We start from the raw sequence: 15315 nt of genomic DNA, 5'->3' as shown, positions 1-15315 counted from the left end.
TTGATGTCATAAAGGAGAAAACACACCCAAAACTTCAGTTTCCTCATGAGCATGTGATCCCAGTCTGCCATATATGTAGAGCAAGTGGTTGCAGAAGGTGCCTATGCAACCACATATCTTCAGGAAAGCTAAGTGACACATTAAAAAAAAATTCCATTCTTCTATTTGTGGTTGTTCACAGGCACACACATGAATAATAACAAAGGAATAATCAGTTAACTTGGAAGTGGGAAGGGAAAGGAAGACATCAAGGAGTGTTTTGCTGAATATACCATCAAATTTGGATGCCCTCAGAAAACAGGCAGTATTTCATGAATGTGGAACTGTAAAACTGTCCTTTGGACCTCCCAAATAAGATAAACACAATTTATGACCATGCTGGAGGTGCTACTTCCGCAGCAGCCTAGGCCAGTTCAGCAAATCCATCACCTAGAGGACCCTGGTTTACAGGCACAGAGCCTGTTCCCAAGGCTGTCTGCTGGACTACAACAATACTGACAAGCTGTTTGATGTGGTGGCATGGTGCCACTTCGTCACATCTTAGACCTTAACTCTCCGAAATCTTCTGTGGAGTGCTCATCTACAATCATTTCATCTTGGAGGATGAGCTGGAAACAGGATCTCCAACAGCTGAGAACTCAATTACTGTCTTCCAAACATTTTCTTGCCACAGGGACTCCTCCTGGGTAGATGTGGGGCTGAAGAGTCTCTAATTGGGCCATGCTGTCCCCTCATAAATGCCTTGCATCTCTAGACCATCTTGGAAACCATCTTTTCTTTCCAGGTCTTACTCATATTGCCAAAGACTGAGAATATTTACACCCATCACATCCTCCTAAATCCCTGTATTTGGTGAGGAGTCATAAAGAAAGGCAACACCCTTCCTCTGCACGGAGGTACCTTTGGGGCCAAAGGCAGCAGGGTCATGACAGGAACTGAATGGCATCAGCAGCACCATTTCAAGGGCTGGAGCATTAGTCAGTGCTGCCTGCTGCTCACATGCCCTGACCTCTCTGCCAAATATAACCTGGCAGCCTGGCTTGTGCCAGCAGTGGCACTGGACACCACAGTGATAAAAAGGATGACACAATCCCAGGGAGGGTAGTGCCCAAATTGTTTCCTTATTGCCCCTAGATCGTGACTGGACCCTGGGAGAGATGCAGAAGGCACTGGCAGTGCCACAGCACCTGCTCCTCACCCAGGCACCTCAGAAGCAGGTCACCAACATCCAAAGCTGCATGAGCACCAGTGGAAAATATTCATGTGCACAGTTTTGGGAGGTGCTCACTACTCCAGATGCCTCCAGTCACTGCCTTGTTTGTCCATGTGTCCTTCTTCAGCTTTGTGAACTGGGTGACAAAGGACCTAAACCAATGAACCTCAGCTGATTGAAAGAATTAGAAATTGAATTTAAAAACTCCACAAGAACAAGAAGCATTTGAAACAGGGGAAGAAGCTTGGCCCTCTGTTCCTGTGAGAGGAAGCCCAAGTGGCAGTGGCAAATCTGTGGATCCTTGTGGATATTGCTGGATTAGAAAGTCCTTATGTTTGAGCACAGTAACCACACACACATGCATCTCTGAACCTGAAATGAGGACCACTGCTCAAAAGCAAACCAGACTATTTAAAATACATACACAGAGAAAGCTTCTGCCAAACCCTTGTTCTGCTGTAGGAGTAATTTCTCTATTTTCTCCTGTATAACCTGACACTAAAGTTCAGAAAATCTCACAAGTCTCAAAAGACTCTCCACGTTTTTATATTCACAGGCTAAAATTACAAGGAAAAGAGAGACAAGTGAGGGAACCCAGGGAAGACATAAAAAATGTTAAATCAAGTAAGTCTGTCCACATTTCAGTATCCAGTTAGACAGAATTTATTTTCATTAAGTCTCCATAACCTTCATTTCACAGCTGTTTCCCCTGACACTACTAATGTGATTGGAGAGATAAAAGCAACTGCATGTCTTCTTCCCACAAACTGAGTGAGAGGTTACTTGAAAGAGGGGTTCAGAACTCTTTTCATGAGTAAAAATGACTCAAACACTAGATGGAATATTACACACACTAAGAAAAAAAAAAGAAAAGCACCAACTAACAAAATCTACCCTTGGAGAAGCACTCTGATTTCTTTTGAAAGTAAAAAAAAGGAAGCACATGTATCTCACACACATCATGGCCTGCTGCCACCAACACCTGGCTGCTCACATTTCTTCATTAGATGACATGAACACTTAATTTGTCATCAGCAGCAAAACTTATTTATAATCATCTGCACATGTAAAGTACATCCTGCTAGTAAGAAAACTCAGTAAATCAAAATGCATGTGTTAGAATGAAAACAATTATTATGTCTTGTATATAAAACTAATTTATATTTTTTAAATTTATATCAAATCTACTCTACACACCTATGGTGCAATACAGCCTGTATACCAGTGAGTCCTCTGGAAGTGAATAAAAATATATTTCAGAATTATGAGAGAAACAGATCAGATGGTGGGTAGTCTGGGGAATATTATGTCTAGAAAAAGAACTGAGGGAAGTGCATGTTGGAAAAAAATAAGTAGTATTACTAATGAGGGAGAAATCCCTCTGTCTTGGTTGCGAAGTCTCGACCAGGAAATTGATGGTAAACTCTTGTTGACTCGTGCCTGGTGTGAAACTAAGTCAGAACCCATACATCTCACTGTGGGAAGAAAGGAATACATTCTAGCACATTGCTTTGGCAGCTGTCCCATGGTAAGGACGGGAGAGCTCCTCTTCAGCTGGAAAAGCCTATCCAGGCCATTGCTGGTGAGAAAAAGCTCCAGGGAACGTTATGAGGAACAGTGGGAACAGAAGACTTGTGGCCTGTGACAAACCTTAACCAATTATCAACATGTGGGGTCTTTAGAGCATAAAGGACTTGCTTTAAGCTGGATGCAGGAGAAGCACTCCTGCAGAAAACAAGCAGGGAGGGGGAAAGCACTGTTCAGAAGAATTACACAAGGAAATATGTCAAAGGTTGTCAGGTAACTCAGATCTAACTCAGAAGAGATTAGACACGTCCAAACAGGTATACAGACCTTTTTTTTTTTTTAAACCAAGCAAAGCTAAGCAAAACTAACTGTAGCATGTGGCAAGTAAATCAATCACAACGGCAGTGATATTAATAAATCACCCTGATTATATTTAGCAAAATCATTTTAAAAAATAATTAAAACAATTCCAAGGAAAACAACTGACAAATAAATCTCTGAAGACAAATCAGATAAAGTAAACATGCATCCAACATGTTTGGATTCAAATACCTAACAGTAATTAAACATCTCCCATGGCCTAATCATATTTTGTACTTTTAGAAGAAACCTGACAGAATATTTAAACATAAATACTCATCACAAAAATCTTGACTACATCAGGCAACACTACAATGTCATCAAAAATACTCTGCTCAGTATTTCAACTTGCTAGAGCACATGTAGACAGCAGAAATTGAGAACCTAAATTTGCCAAGCTTTTTGTTGGACACTTCCTGTTCAGTTCCTCCCCAGCAGCCAAAGCAAGCATCCTGTAAGATGCAATCCTCCCTCGAATACCTCCAGGTGAGCCCTGAACTATTATTACTGCCTCCAATGCTGCCCCACTGGTTTGGCAGCTAGTGGGACATTCTTCCAGTGCCAGCAGCTCCTGCCAGGCTCACACACAGCTTCTGAGCACTGTGCTCTGCAGTGGGGAGAAAAGAGATAAAAGCCCATTAAAGCTAGGTTCATTCAGGATGCAGAGGATTCATAAAAATACTCAGGACTAAAGTACAACACCGTTTCACAATGTTTATACTTGAGGTCACTTTTTGATCGTGTTTTTGTATGGAAGTCTCACTACCACACTGTGGTTAGTACTTACAGGGGGAAAAATTGAGACTTTTCACATAACAAAACAGACTAGTTTATCATCTGACTAGATTTACTTCTGACAAAAACTTACATTATGAAGTATATGCTGATTTTCTAATTTTTTATTTCTTTGTAAGATATTCCCACCACCCTGGCCACATGTAGAAGTTTTTTGGGATAAGAGTCCTTTTTGTTTTGAACTTCAGTTTATAAAAATTAAAGCATCTTCTAAATTATCCTTTGAAAGACAGTATGTTTGCACTAACAAATAGTTCTTGAAAGTCAAGATGAGAAGCTCATTATCTTCACAGAAAAAGCTGCATTTAGGCCTCAATTGTTAATGTTAATTTTATTTTTTTTGTTTGATTTATTAACTATAATGAACCAGGAGACACTACTGCTGTAACTCTACTAACTTTTGTCCTTTCATATTGAATTATAGTGAAAATGTGAGGTCTCTCCCACAGAATCTAACTTACCCATAAATTTATTTCATATGGAACACTGAAAATCCTATGTTAGAAGGACTAGCTTCACCTTTACTCAAAGGCTATATAGTAAAGTTTTCTACTCATCCCAAGAGAAGAAGATACCATCTAGATCTTATTGAAGAACTGGTTAGTTCAATTACCAGTCGCTCCAAGCCACAGATACGTGGCCTAAGATAGTGCTAACAGTGACACAGACTCATGAGTAATAGTACAGCTCTGGCTGCCTTTGGATCTCTATGCTTCCATCAGAGAGCACAAAAATCTCCATAATTCAGGTTTGTTAGAACAATAAATATAAGCATTTTCCTGAAAACATCAGGAGGGTTCAACCCGAACACAGAAGAGCCCTGGCTACACTCAGTTTCTGACAGGAAACGTGACAGGAAAGGGCATTGAGCTGTTCATCAGGAACCAGGGAGTCCATTTCATGTGAGTACACTCATTACCTGCAGGATTGTCACTTGTATTTAAAATACTCCCCTCTGGAATGTTCATAGGCCTCTCAGCCTCTCTTTTTTAATTCTTCACTTCATACACACCCATTAAATTACACAAGGACTAAAAAGCCTGATAAGTTCCACTCTGAAATTGCAAATGATATGTACTCATTCAGGGCTTTTGAAAGATGCCAACTTTTTTTTGTCTTTTGTGCTGTTATTTACTATTTGCATAGTCAAAAATCAGACTCCATTGTTCTAGACATTTGATAAACACACAACCCAAGCCACCACAGCCTGGGAGAGATTAGTCAGTAAACTAACAACACAGACAAAAGGTGTGAGAAAAAGATTTCTTACTGCCTAAACTGAAAACAGACAAGGGTACCTCCCACTGAATAAGATAAGGAATCCAGCCACAAATCAGAAGAATCTCACAAAGTTAACTCAGAATACATCTACAAGGTGGGGTGAGGCAGATGTCTGTGTTTAATGTGTCCAAGTCCAAATCAGCCAGGTAAAAAGCAGCTGTAGTTTACAAGCCATGTCACTGTGTTAGCTGGGTGCTGTGCCTGCACATCCATCCTTCCAGGCTGACTGTGTGAGCTTATTCTCAGGGCTGCAAAAACCAATCCATCAGCCCAACCATCCAATCTGCCTCTCTACAGAACGTGACTGCAGGAAGCTGTTTTTGTTAATGGTAGACAAACCCAGCTATGGTGCTTCCAAACAGAATGTATCTTGCTCCTAGACAGCTTCTAACCCAGGGAGGTGAGACCCCACCTGCAGTGCTGCATCCAGCTCTGGGGTCCCCAGCACAGGAATGACAGGGACCTGTTGGAGCAAGTCCAGAGAAGGGGCACCAAGTTGATATGGGGGATGGAGAACCTCTCCTCTGAGGAAAGGCTGAGAGAATTGGGATTGCTTAGCCTGGAAAAAAGAAAGCTTTGGGGTGACCTCATTGCAGCCTGCCAGACACAACAATGTTTTCCTCTTCACCAAGTGCACAAATCTTCAAAGAAGAAGAACATAATCTCTTAATTTCCAATAGAGAGAATGTAAGATTGATATCATATACATCCCGATTTTCTCCCCTACTCCTTCAGTTTTGCACACAGCTGAGGGAGGTCACAAAGATGCTTCAAAAGGGGACAACAGGGAAGCTCTAGCGTGTATCAGCACGTCTCCTCCCTATACCATGGAGAATTAATTATTTGTACTTTATCTGTAAAACAGTATAACCATGGGTTAATCATCAAAACACTGACCTTGAAGATGGAGATGGCAGTATAATGTTATAGAATCTTATTAATAACCATATGGTTTTATTTAATGCCAAATGTGTTTATACTGTACCAAAAATCCTAACTACATATTTTGTTACAATAATTACTCATTCCTCACTAAATAATTCATTCAAGTGGCACAGGATTTTCAGCAGAGGGAAAGAAAATATGTCAGGACTGCTAATCACACAGCAGCTCCCTGCCTGCTGTGGAATGCCCACCATGAAATCCCACTGGTGGTTCTCAAGGAATTAAAATTATGGAAACCAAATCAAACAGATCAGTAAAACCTTCTCAAAGAATAAGAAACTGTAGACCCTTCCCCAGAAATCCACAGGTTCACAGTGACACTTGGAATTACCTTGCACTTCTCAGTGCCAAGTCCCTGCAAGACTTAGTCTTCATCCTCATTCTACCATCAAGCATTATCAGCAGCAGAACCTTGGCAGTGGGGGGCTACCTGTACATCTCCTGTACATGAGAAGTGTACAGAATTATGTGACTATAGAGAAGGACCACCAAGATGCTTAGATGCTGGGATATGAGGTACAAGAAACACCTGGATGAGTAGAAACTGGCTGCTTAACAGGAGCCAATCTGTCCTTGGAGGTGCCCAGGGAAGGACTGAGAGAGAAGGGGTACAAGTTGCAGCATGAGAAATTCTGTTAGCCTTCTGCCAGGAAAAAAAAACAGAAAACCATAATTTCCTAAAAAGCAGCCTCTTCTCACCAGTCCACTGATTTTAGAGGTTCTCTCCCACTTTCCCAGCATTAATTACAAGTCATCTACACGACCCTCCATGAGCCCTGAGACACTACATTGTGGCACCTGCTCCTGGCCATAAAGAAGGGACAAATGGAAAATGATGCTTTCCACTAGGCCTTGCAACTTAAACATTTTCTGCTTGGCTGTTCATAGTCTGTGAAGTTGGATCCTTCTGGATTTGAATGGCATCTGATCCTTCTGGATTTGAATGGCATCAGGCAGTATTCCTGACCTACAGCCTTGCCTCAACAGCAGGACCACAGATGTGGCACCAGCAAATTTCAAAATACTCTGGAGACAATAAAGAAGTAGTTTACAAAGAAGAAAGACCAACAATAAAAAAGCTGGTCAAAGGATGCACAGGGGCCCCTCTGCCTGCCTATATTTCTTAGAGTACTTATGGAGTGATTAAACTGTACAAGGAGCACTGTAATAAGTCATCCTTACTAAAATTTTTGCATTTTCTTTTGTCAAAATGCTGGAAAATGTTAAATACATAAAAATCTTCTTAAGGAAGGATTGTTGATATTTGATCTTCACATACTTTCAAGTCTAATCAATAAGAAAGGAGATTTAGTCTGAAACAGAGAGCAGCACATGAGCTCTAAATGATGTGCAGGTGTTAGAAAGACAAATTACTGGTTGGTAGAATTGTCTTGCTAAGCTTTAGGGCCTGGCAGGTTTCAGTGATCTCACACCCAGAGGGAAGTTAACAAAAGTTGGGGAGAAGGATGTACCACTGACAGCAGACACAAAGAATGCAGAATTTATGGACCACAAGGACATTGGGCAGAACCCCCAAGATAAGGAAGAAATAAATAAACTTTACCCAGCAACTGTGCTGAGCCAGCTGTGACTGGGTAAAAGGGAATTCTGCAGGGGGAGATCCCAACTCATGGATCATTGACCCAAAAACCCACCAGCCCAAGAGAAGAGAAACACCATGGGCCTGATTAGCATGAGAAGAGAGAGAATAATTAACCAAATGAAGATAGAACACTAATTAATGTGTCCAAGTCTAATACAAGAACTATGAAACTTGTAGCCAATGAATTAAGGCTTCCGTTTGCTAAAACGTATCGTGAAATGTTTTGGTAGTGTTGGCTTTGTGGGTTTGACACCCAGCACCCCCTTCTGCAGAGAACTGTAAATAAATCAAATACCTTGACTATGTGTGTGGACTGGCCCCTTGCACACAGAATAAAAGAACCTATTTTGGGACTGCAAATATAGTAGCTTTGCTTCTGGCATTGGGCTCTACCTGAAACTCAGGATTTGGGGAATTCATCAAATATGCCTGTTTTACAAATTTTCACAGCTCAGACATTTTTAAACTTTAGTTTGGTTGACTTTATAACTTTGAATTCTAAATGAATAAAGGATTCAGGTATCATGAAGAAATTTTATCCAACTAACATTTTTAAAAATTTTTATTTCAGAATTTCCAAGTACAGTTCAAGAATAACACAGAAGATGGTATCTTATTTTCTTTAAATAAATACTGTTTTTGGGTTTTTTTCCAGAGAGCACTAAAGGAGGCCAATCTCTTACATTGATCAGTCTTTGCCTATCTATCTTTCCCTTCTTGTCTCAAGGGAGCACGGAATGATGAAATATTTGATGACGGATTGTGGGAGCTCACCGTACGTGGCTGCATGAACAAACATGTGTGAAGATAAGATGTACAGCAGAAGGTTTGCTGGTGTGACAAATACAAAAATCATATATACAAAGATACACCACTATCAGATACATTATATGCAAGCAAATCACTGATGACTTCTGTCTGTTTTGAAAGCTGAAGGGTTGTTTTTTTCCCCTCTTGCACCTCTGGTGACCAAACAGGTCCTCATGTTTTTATTCTATTTTTAAATGCAAGCTGCTAAAGGAAGAATTGCCTAGTATTAACAGTTCCCCATCTTTCTTATCACAGGATTATATTTCAAGGAGAATTTAACTTGCCTAAGCGTTGCTATTTTGGCTAAACTTCTCCAAATCAGACCATAGGTGTAGTAATATCCTCTCCCTTGTCTCCTGCTTCCCCTGTTCTCTTTCTCAAGCTGTCTGGGAAAGGTTTGTTTCCCATGCCTTTCCCAGCCATCCCAAGAAAATGCAGAAGTAGGGATCAATCCCAGCTCCCTAAAGAAACTTGGAAAGTCTTAACCACAATGAAATGAATAACATAATATCCTGAATAATAGAAATTATGCAAAAATGAGTCTCTCAAACCAGACTGCTTGTGAACAAAGAAGGTGACTTAAAGCTGCATATGAAAAATCAGAACATAGTTTTTGAAGCTCACCACTGTTTGACTTTGCACTGTAGGATCTCCTACATGGAAGTATCACCCTATGGACTCCCCCACATTGGGTAACATTGATGGAATTTAGATGCCAAAATTCAGATGTTGAAGGTGTCACCTTCAGGCAGCTTTTAAAGTCAATGAGAAAAAGCTTGTACTTCTCAGATGTAATTCATTTAGCCTGGTTTAGACACTCACCTTAAGGTGAGAAGCACTGCACACCAGACATCACTATTTGCCCTCCTCAATTATAAAGTGAAGAACTATTTCAGATGCAGATATCTGAAGTTAAAGGATATGGATGTCATCTTGTATATGAAGTAAATGAAACTAACTATATTGACCCTTTCTATAACATACTAATTTCTACCCACAAATGTTGTCCTGCCTCTTCCCTGAGATCACCACAGGTACAATAAAGCACCACTCTTCTCTTTGTTCCATGCAAGCAGAAATCCACTAGAGTGTGCAGCATAAACTGCATGATGTAAATCTTGAGAGGATGGAGAGGGAGGGAAAGATGGGACAGAGTTGTAGGAGCAAGGACCAAGACGAGGAGAAAAGAAGACAAGAGACAGGTGTGCTGAGAAAGAGTAGAGTCTGAAAACTGCTGTTTTCTCACTGAGACAAGTGGTACTCACTGAAGTGGTAGGCATTCAGTATTTAACATTGTTTTTAGCACTCCATGCATTACTAAGTGCCAACTTTATGTACTGCATTCAATAAGAACTTTTTGTTTGTGCACCTTCCTGGCTGGTTTCTATAGTGGTGTTTTATAATAGTAATCTCCCAAAAGACCTTTCTATTTTTATTTGTCACTATTTCCAAGTGTGGATCTGACACACAAAAACCAGAGGTGCCAAGACTGGCACCTAGTTTGAGTAGGAAAGAACCTGCTTTTTCACAACACTCCTTGTTTTAACAGGCATTTAGATTTTCAGTACAGAACTCCTATTACCTGAATGGAACTCAGCCCTACTATGGATCAGATTCACCTGAATACAGAAGGTAAACCATCTCTTCAAATAAACATCCAACAAAGCCAGAAACACCTAGGAAAAAAAAATCTTTGACTGTGAATGGCATGAGTCCACTAACTCCCTTCTTCTTTTTTTTAAGATTTTTTTTTCTAGATTAAGTGAAAAAGCATGAGCAAAGAAAGTCAGCAATTTTTGTGACAACATCAGTCACGAACGAGGTGTCACTCTTCTCTACCAGGATCTACCTTTCACACCCTGACATCCAAGCCAGCTGACCAGGAAGGCATCAGCAGTCTTACTGGCTCATGTCTTTCAGATTGTAATTTGGTTTTGAAAAGGACAAAATGAAAAAGAGAGTGTTCTTCACCCTGGTGTTTACACAGCCACCAAACCCAGGATATCAGCAACACAGAAGCAGCAGCTGATGTTAAACTCATGCAGGAAAGACAAACTACTACTTTCATGGCACAGATGTCATTACATTTTCACAGGACAGTATTTTTTACTTCTTAAATATGCAAAAAAAAGCAAATGAGTGTTTTAGCATGTCATCCCTCTTATCTTAGTATCTTTCTAGAAACATGTATTTTTTTTCTAAGGATCAATTTCCTCATTAGGTCACAGTACAGAAAACAACTCCGAAAAAAGTTTTGCCTTTAATTCCTTGATCATCATATCTTAAAACATCTTCACTCCCCTATTATAAACATTAAAATACTAAGTCTTTATTCCTAATGTGTTATGCTTACATTACACATTACTAAGAATTATACATCAAACTGAATTACCCTTGTCCATTTCCACCTCCTGCTAAGTGCAACTAGAACACTTGCAGAAATCCGTATTCAGTCTTACAAAAGAACACAGGTGAATGTTTAGTTTTTCTTTTTTTCAACCAGACAATGCACAAATGTGAAGTTACCCATAAAAAGTACATTGAATTGAGGGTTTGTACTTTACAAAACAGCAAACTGTATAACAGTTTTCTACATTTTATTCCTGTCAATCAATTGAGCTACTAATAGTCTGTTATTACACACTTTGTTTTTCACAGCATGAAGCATTTGTTCTTCGTCTTTTTCCAAAACATGGTGTCACACATGGGCTGTGAAGCACAGCTCCTTCACCTCTTCTAACACAGAAGTCACAGAAGAGTAACTTAGAGTAAGAACATGGAAGTAGGGAAGAGATACAAGATCTTGGTCTCACTGACACTTTCTGCACTAAAAACAATGTTTCTTCACTTTCTACATATCTCACAGAGGCGCATGTCCCTCCCCAAGATAAGGTAAAATTCCACAGTAGGAACTTTCCTTGGATACAGCCTAATGCTGTTTCCCTCTCATTCTTTTTATGCTATTACTGAACCCTTAATATTTTTATTTCCTTGACAAATCACCGTAGAATAACAGTCACACAAGTTTCATTGCCCTCACATATTTAGCATGTTGATGAAGGTGAGCTGAGTTCATTCAATCAGGGGAGAGGAAAGTAATAAAAACAAGAAGTGTTGCTGGTGGTAGTGTTTCTAACATGCTCAGCATCAAATATCTGTGTTTCTTCAAACTGAGGAAGTAATAAACAGCAAAAACATCCTCCTTTTTCACAGTGATTACACTGACACATCTTGGGCAAGAATCTAACTACTGTCATTTTTATGGTAGCCAACTCAGAACTGGACCAAGTAACTTGTCTGGTCTTGACCATCAAATACAAAAAGCTCAAGATTCACAGGGTAGCATACATTGTGAGAAACACTGCTAAACAAACACACCCAAAGATAAACAGTTTTTTTGTCCTCCTCTAGTCAGCTTCCTGCTACAAAGCTAAATTCCAAGCCATCCTCTTCATTTTCAAAGTTGCCATTGGGTGGAGATCATTGAGTGTCCAAACCATGACAGCTGTACGAGGACATGACCTCCAAGACACCAAGTAAAAATTGGTTTCATAATACGATGCAGTTATCTACAGCATGGTGACAACATGATAATTCTTTTTCTTTTCACTGCAACTACTTCTGTTAAGAGGCTCAAACTTGTAGCTGTTATCTGAGGGAAAGAGATTCTACAAGCTTTTGGTAGAAAAAGTAATCAGAGGAGTTCATCTGGCTGCCCTGCCACCCATGAATGCAGGCAGTACAACACACATTTCATAGAGACAGGAGAATGCATCCTTGTAACTTCAAGTTTAAGGAGCTGGGATGCTTGTTTGGTTTGTATCACAAGATTTTTTTTATGCCATGCTGGGCACTGCTCTCCCAGATAAATAACTAACAGCAAGGAAAAGTACTGGCTACCTGAAAAAATAACATAAGACAAGCAAAACAGCTGATGATGAGATAATGTTTAAATTGGAGTACCATATAAATACATGTGTTCAAACTGACAGCTGTCATGCTTGCCACGTGCCAAACCAAAGCTAAAACCAAGGCCACTAATTAAGCATCTCATATCTTCAAATGCATTCCTGTTAACAGGACACTGTATCTGTCCTATACAGTACTCTTGAGACCAAGCATTACAGCCTACCATGGATGCAATAAAAATAAAATACTTCAAACCATGTCTTTTGAGAAGTGCTATCATAATCTCCAACATATTTTTAAAAATGTATTTAGTGTTTTTGGCTGTATACTAAAAGCTTAGCTTGTTCCATTTTTTTTTAAGGCAAGGGTGTTAGAAAGCTACACAAACAAGAGAAGTTTGTGCCCTCTGAAGATGACCAACTGCAGTTAAAGATGGTGACATACACGTGCATTTTCATGTGCTGAGGCACAAACCCAGCCTGTCATCAATAGCAGAAGGATTGGTTCCCCGACCAAAACTCAAACCCCCCAGAGTTTTGTAACAGCAGCCACAACCCTGTCCTTTCAGGAGACTTGCAATTATTAGACTTCTCTTGTAATTTAGGCACAGAACTTGAAAACAAATTTATGCAATAAAAACATCCTGGTATCTGGAAAAAAAAGGAACCCACGTTGGGATTAAAGACTTATGCCACTTCTCCTACACCATCATTCATTTGCCCACATCCAGATATTTTATTCAGTTTTGGGCCCCTCAATACAAAATACACTGGTAAAAAGAGCACAGGGCCCCAGGATACTGAGGGGCTGAAGATCTTGCCCTGAGGAGTGGCTGAGGAAGCAGGTTCAGCCTAGGGAAGAGATGAGCACAGAGAGAGCCCATCACCTGCCTGTCAGTATGCAGGACAGGGTCACCAAGAGCCACAGGGCAATTCAGTAGTGATGGCAGGTGCAGCACAAGCTACAAACGGAAATGTGCTCCAGCCTTCTACCAGAAGAAACTATTTCACACAAGGCAGGAGTAACACAGCTTGGCCAAAGTTGTTGTGCACTCTCTCTTCTTGGAAGATTTCAAAACTCAAGTGGACACAGTCCTGAGAAACTGGGATCTGAACTCAGAGTCAGCCTTGTTCGGGGCTCCCTTCCACCCTGAGCTACACTGCGATCCCACCCCCTTCTGTTTTATCTGGCCTCTGGAAGGCAAAAGAGGGATCTGCTCCTCCTGCAGCATTACCTTGAGCTTGGCCACTCAATAGCATTCTGAAATACATCACTTCCCAGTTTACAAGTTCTGAAAAGCAGACTTCATTTTCTCTTTCCTAAAAACATGTAAACATAAGTGGCTTTCTTTCCTTTCATAGAAAAGTTTGGTGTTTAAAGTCTTCAATAATACATTTCAACATAAAATCCAAACATAATTAGACTGTACTTTAGTCAAGTTCTAACTTAAACCTGATGTCTACTTTTCAGCAAGTACTAACACTTTCATACGGAACCACCTTCTAAAACTTACAGATTTCTCAATTTGAAGCAACCACCTGAGAGATCAACAGCTCACAACTTTTTTTTTTCCCCTAATGTAGGCAGCACTGGCATTTTCTCACTGCCTGGCTTGTGATGTTCCGATCTGAGCAGTATTAACCAAACCCTTTCCTGACATAGCCTCAAGTTCACCATATGCCATATGCTACTGTGAATTACCTTCACGTCAGAGGTTTTACTGCTCGGCAACCCCACAGTCTCACTGAGGTTCCTTGTGCTGTGGCTAGAGGCTCTAAACATCCCCCGGGGAATACCTGTGTCCCCAAGAAGCCAGCATGCACTAGATAATCATCACTCATGGGAGACTCGCACCACACTGGGGAGCAATAGCTATGGGGAGCGCTGTAGCAGAGTGTTGTCAAGCTCTTCCCTTTCATCTTCCTCCTCTATCACGTCCAGAAAACGCGAGCACAGAGCAAGCCCACTGCTGTAGAGGAGTCCCAGCCATTCACACACGCCAGGCGCCCTTAGGAGGATGCTTTGGGCCAGGCAGCCTCCCCCTGCTCCGGGCACAGGCTGTTACTCATTCACACGGGCGCTGCTGTTTGTCAACACGGCTCGGGCGCCGCTCCGCCAGCAGGCTGGGGCGGACGCGGGACGGGAAGGCGGCTGCGGGACACGCTCTTCCCTCCTCGACAGAAAAACCCCTGGCCCCCAGCCGGGCCCCGGCTCCCCCACCGCCCGCTCGGGTGTCGCGCTTACCGCGGGGCCGGGCACTCGAGGTGCGGGGCGGGCGGCGGGCTCCAGGCGGGCGCGGCACCGCCGCCCTCCCGGGGATGCTGCTCCTTCTTCTTGGGGCGCCAGTGCGGGAACGCGGGGCGCCGCTTGGGCGCGGCGGCGGCGGAGGGGCGGCGGCGGGGGGCAGCGGCGGCCGCCGGCCCCTCGGGCTCCGAGTCCTCCGACTCGCTGCGGCCGAAGAGGCGCTGGAAGCGGCCGCGCCGCGCCATGCGGGGCTCTGCGGGGCTCTGCGCGGGGATCTCCCGCCGGCAGCGGCAGCGGGGGGAGCGCGGCGCTCTCGGGCTCTCCGCGGGCATGGACGGGGCGGCGGTGGCAGCCGCCCGCCCCGCTGTATGCGTTTAATAAGGCGATTCCCTGCCTGCCTCCCTGCCCACCGCCGGACGCGTCGGTCCCTCCCTGCGGAGCGAGCCGCGCCGCGGCAGGCGGGCGGGCGGGCTCCCCGCCGCTCGCACAGGAAGGGAGCGGCCCACGTGTGATCCGTGCCCAGGTGCGCATTAGGGGCCATTATCTTGTTGTTGTTGTTTTCTGCTAACCCTGAGGTGTGCCCCGCGCCCCGGACACTCGTGCGAGGCACGGAGAAAGAAAGGCTCCG

The 15315-nt window shown here is 42.5% G+C and overlaps 1 protein-coding gene across 1 annotated transcript in view; it reads right to left on the bottom strand.

The window, feature by feature from the left end:
• Positions 1 to 14932, bottom strand: part of CRYBG1 (crystallin beta-gamma domain containing 1) — a 95447-nt gene extending 80515 nt beyond the window's left edge. The window contains 1 exon segment of the mRNA XM_036380114.2: positions 14688 to 14932. Within this exon segment, the coding sequence (XP_036236007.1) occupies positions 14688 to 14932 (245 nt within the window).
• Positions 14933 to 15315: the final 383 nt, after the last annotated feature.

Source organism: Molothrus ater, chromosome 3 (genome assembly GCF_012460135.2).
Source record: "Molothrus ater isolate BHLD 08-10-18 breed brown headed cowbird chromosome 3, BPBGC_Mater_1.1, whole genome shotgun sequence".
Lineage (NCBI taxonomy): Eukaryota > Metazoa > Chordata > Aves > Passeriformes > Icteridae > Molothrus > Molothrus ater.
This window is presented reverse-complemented; position numbering and strand designations above follow the sequence as displayed.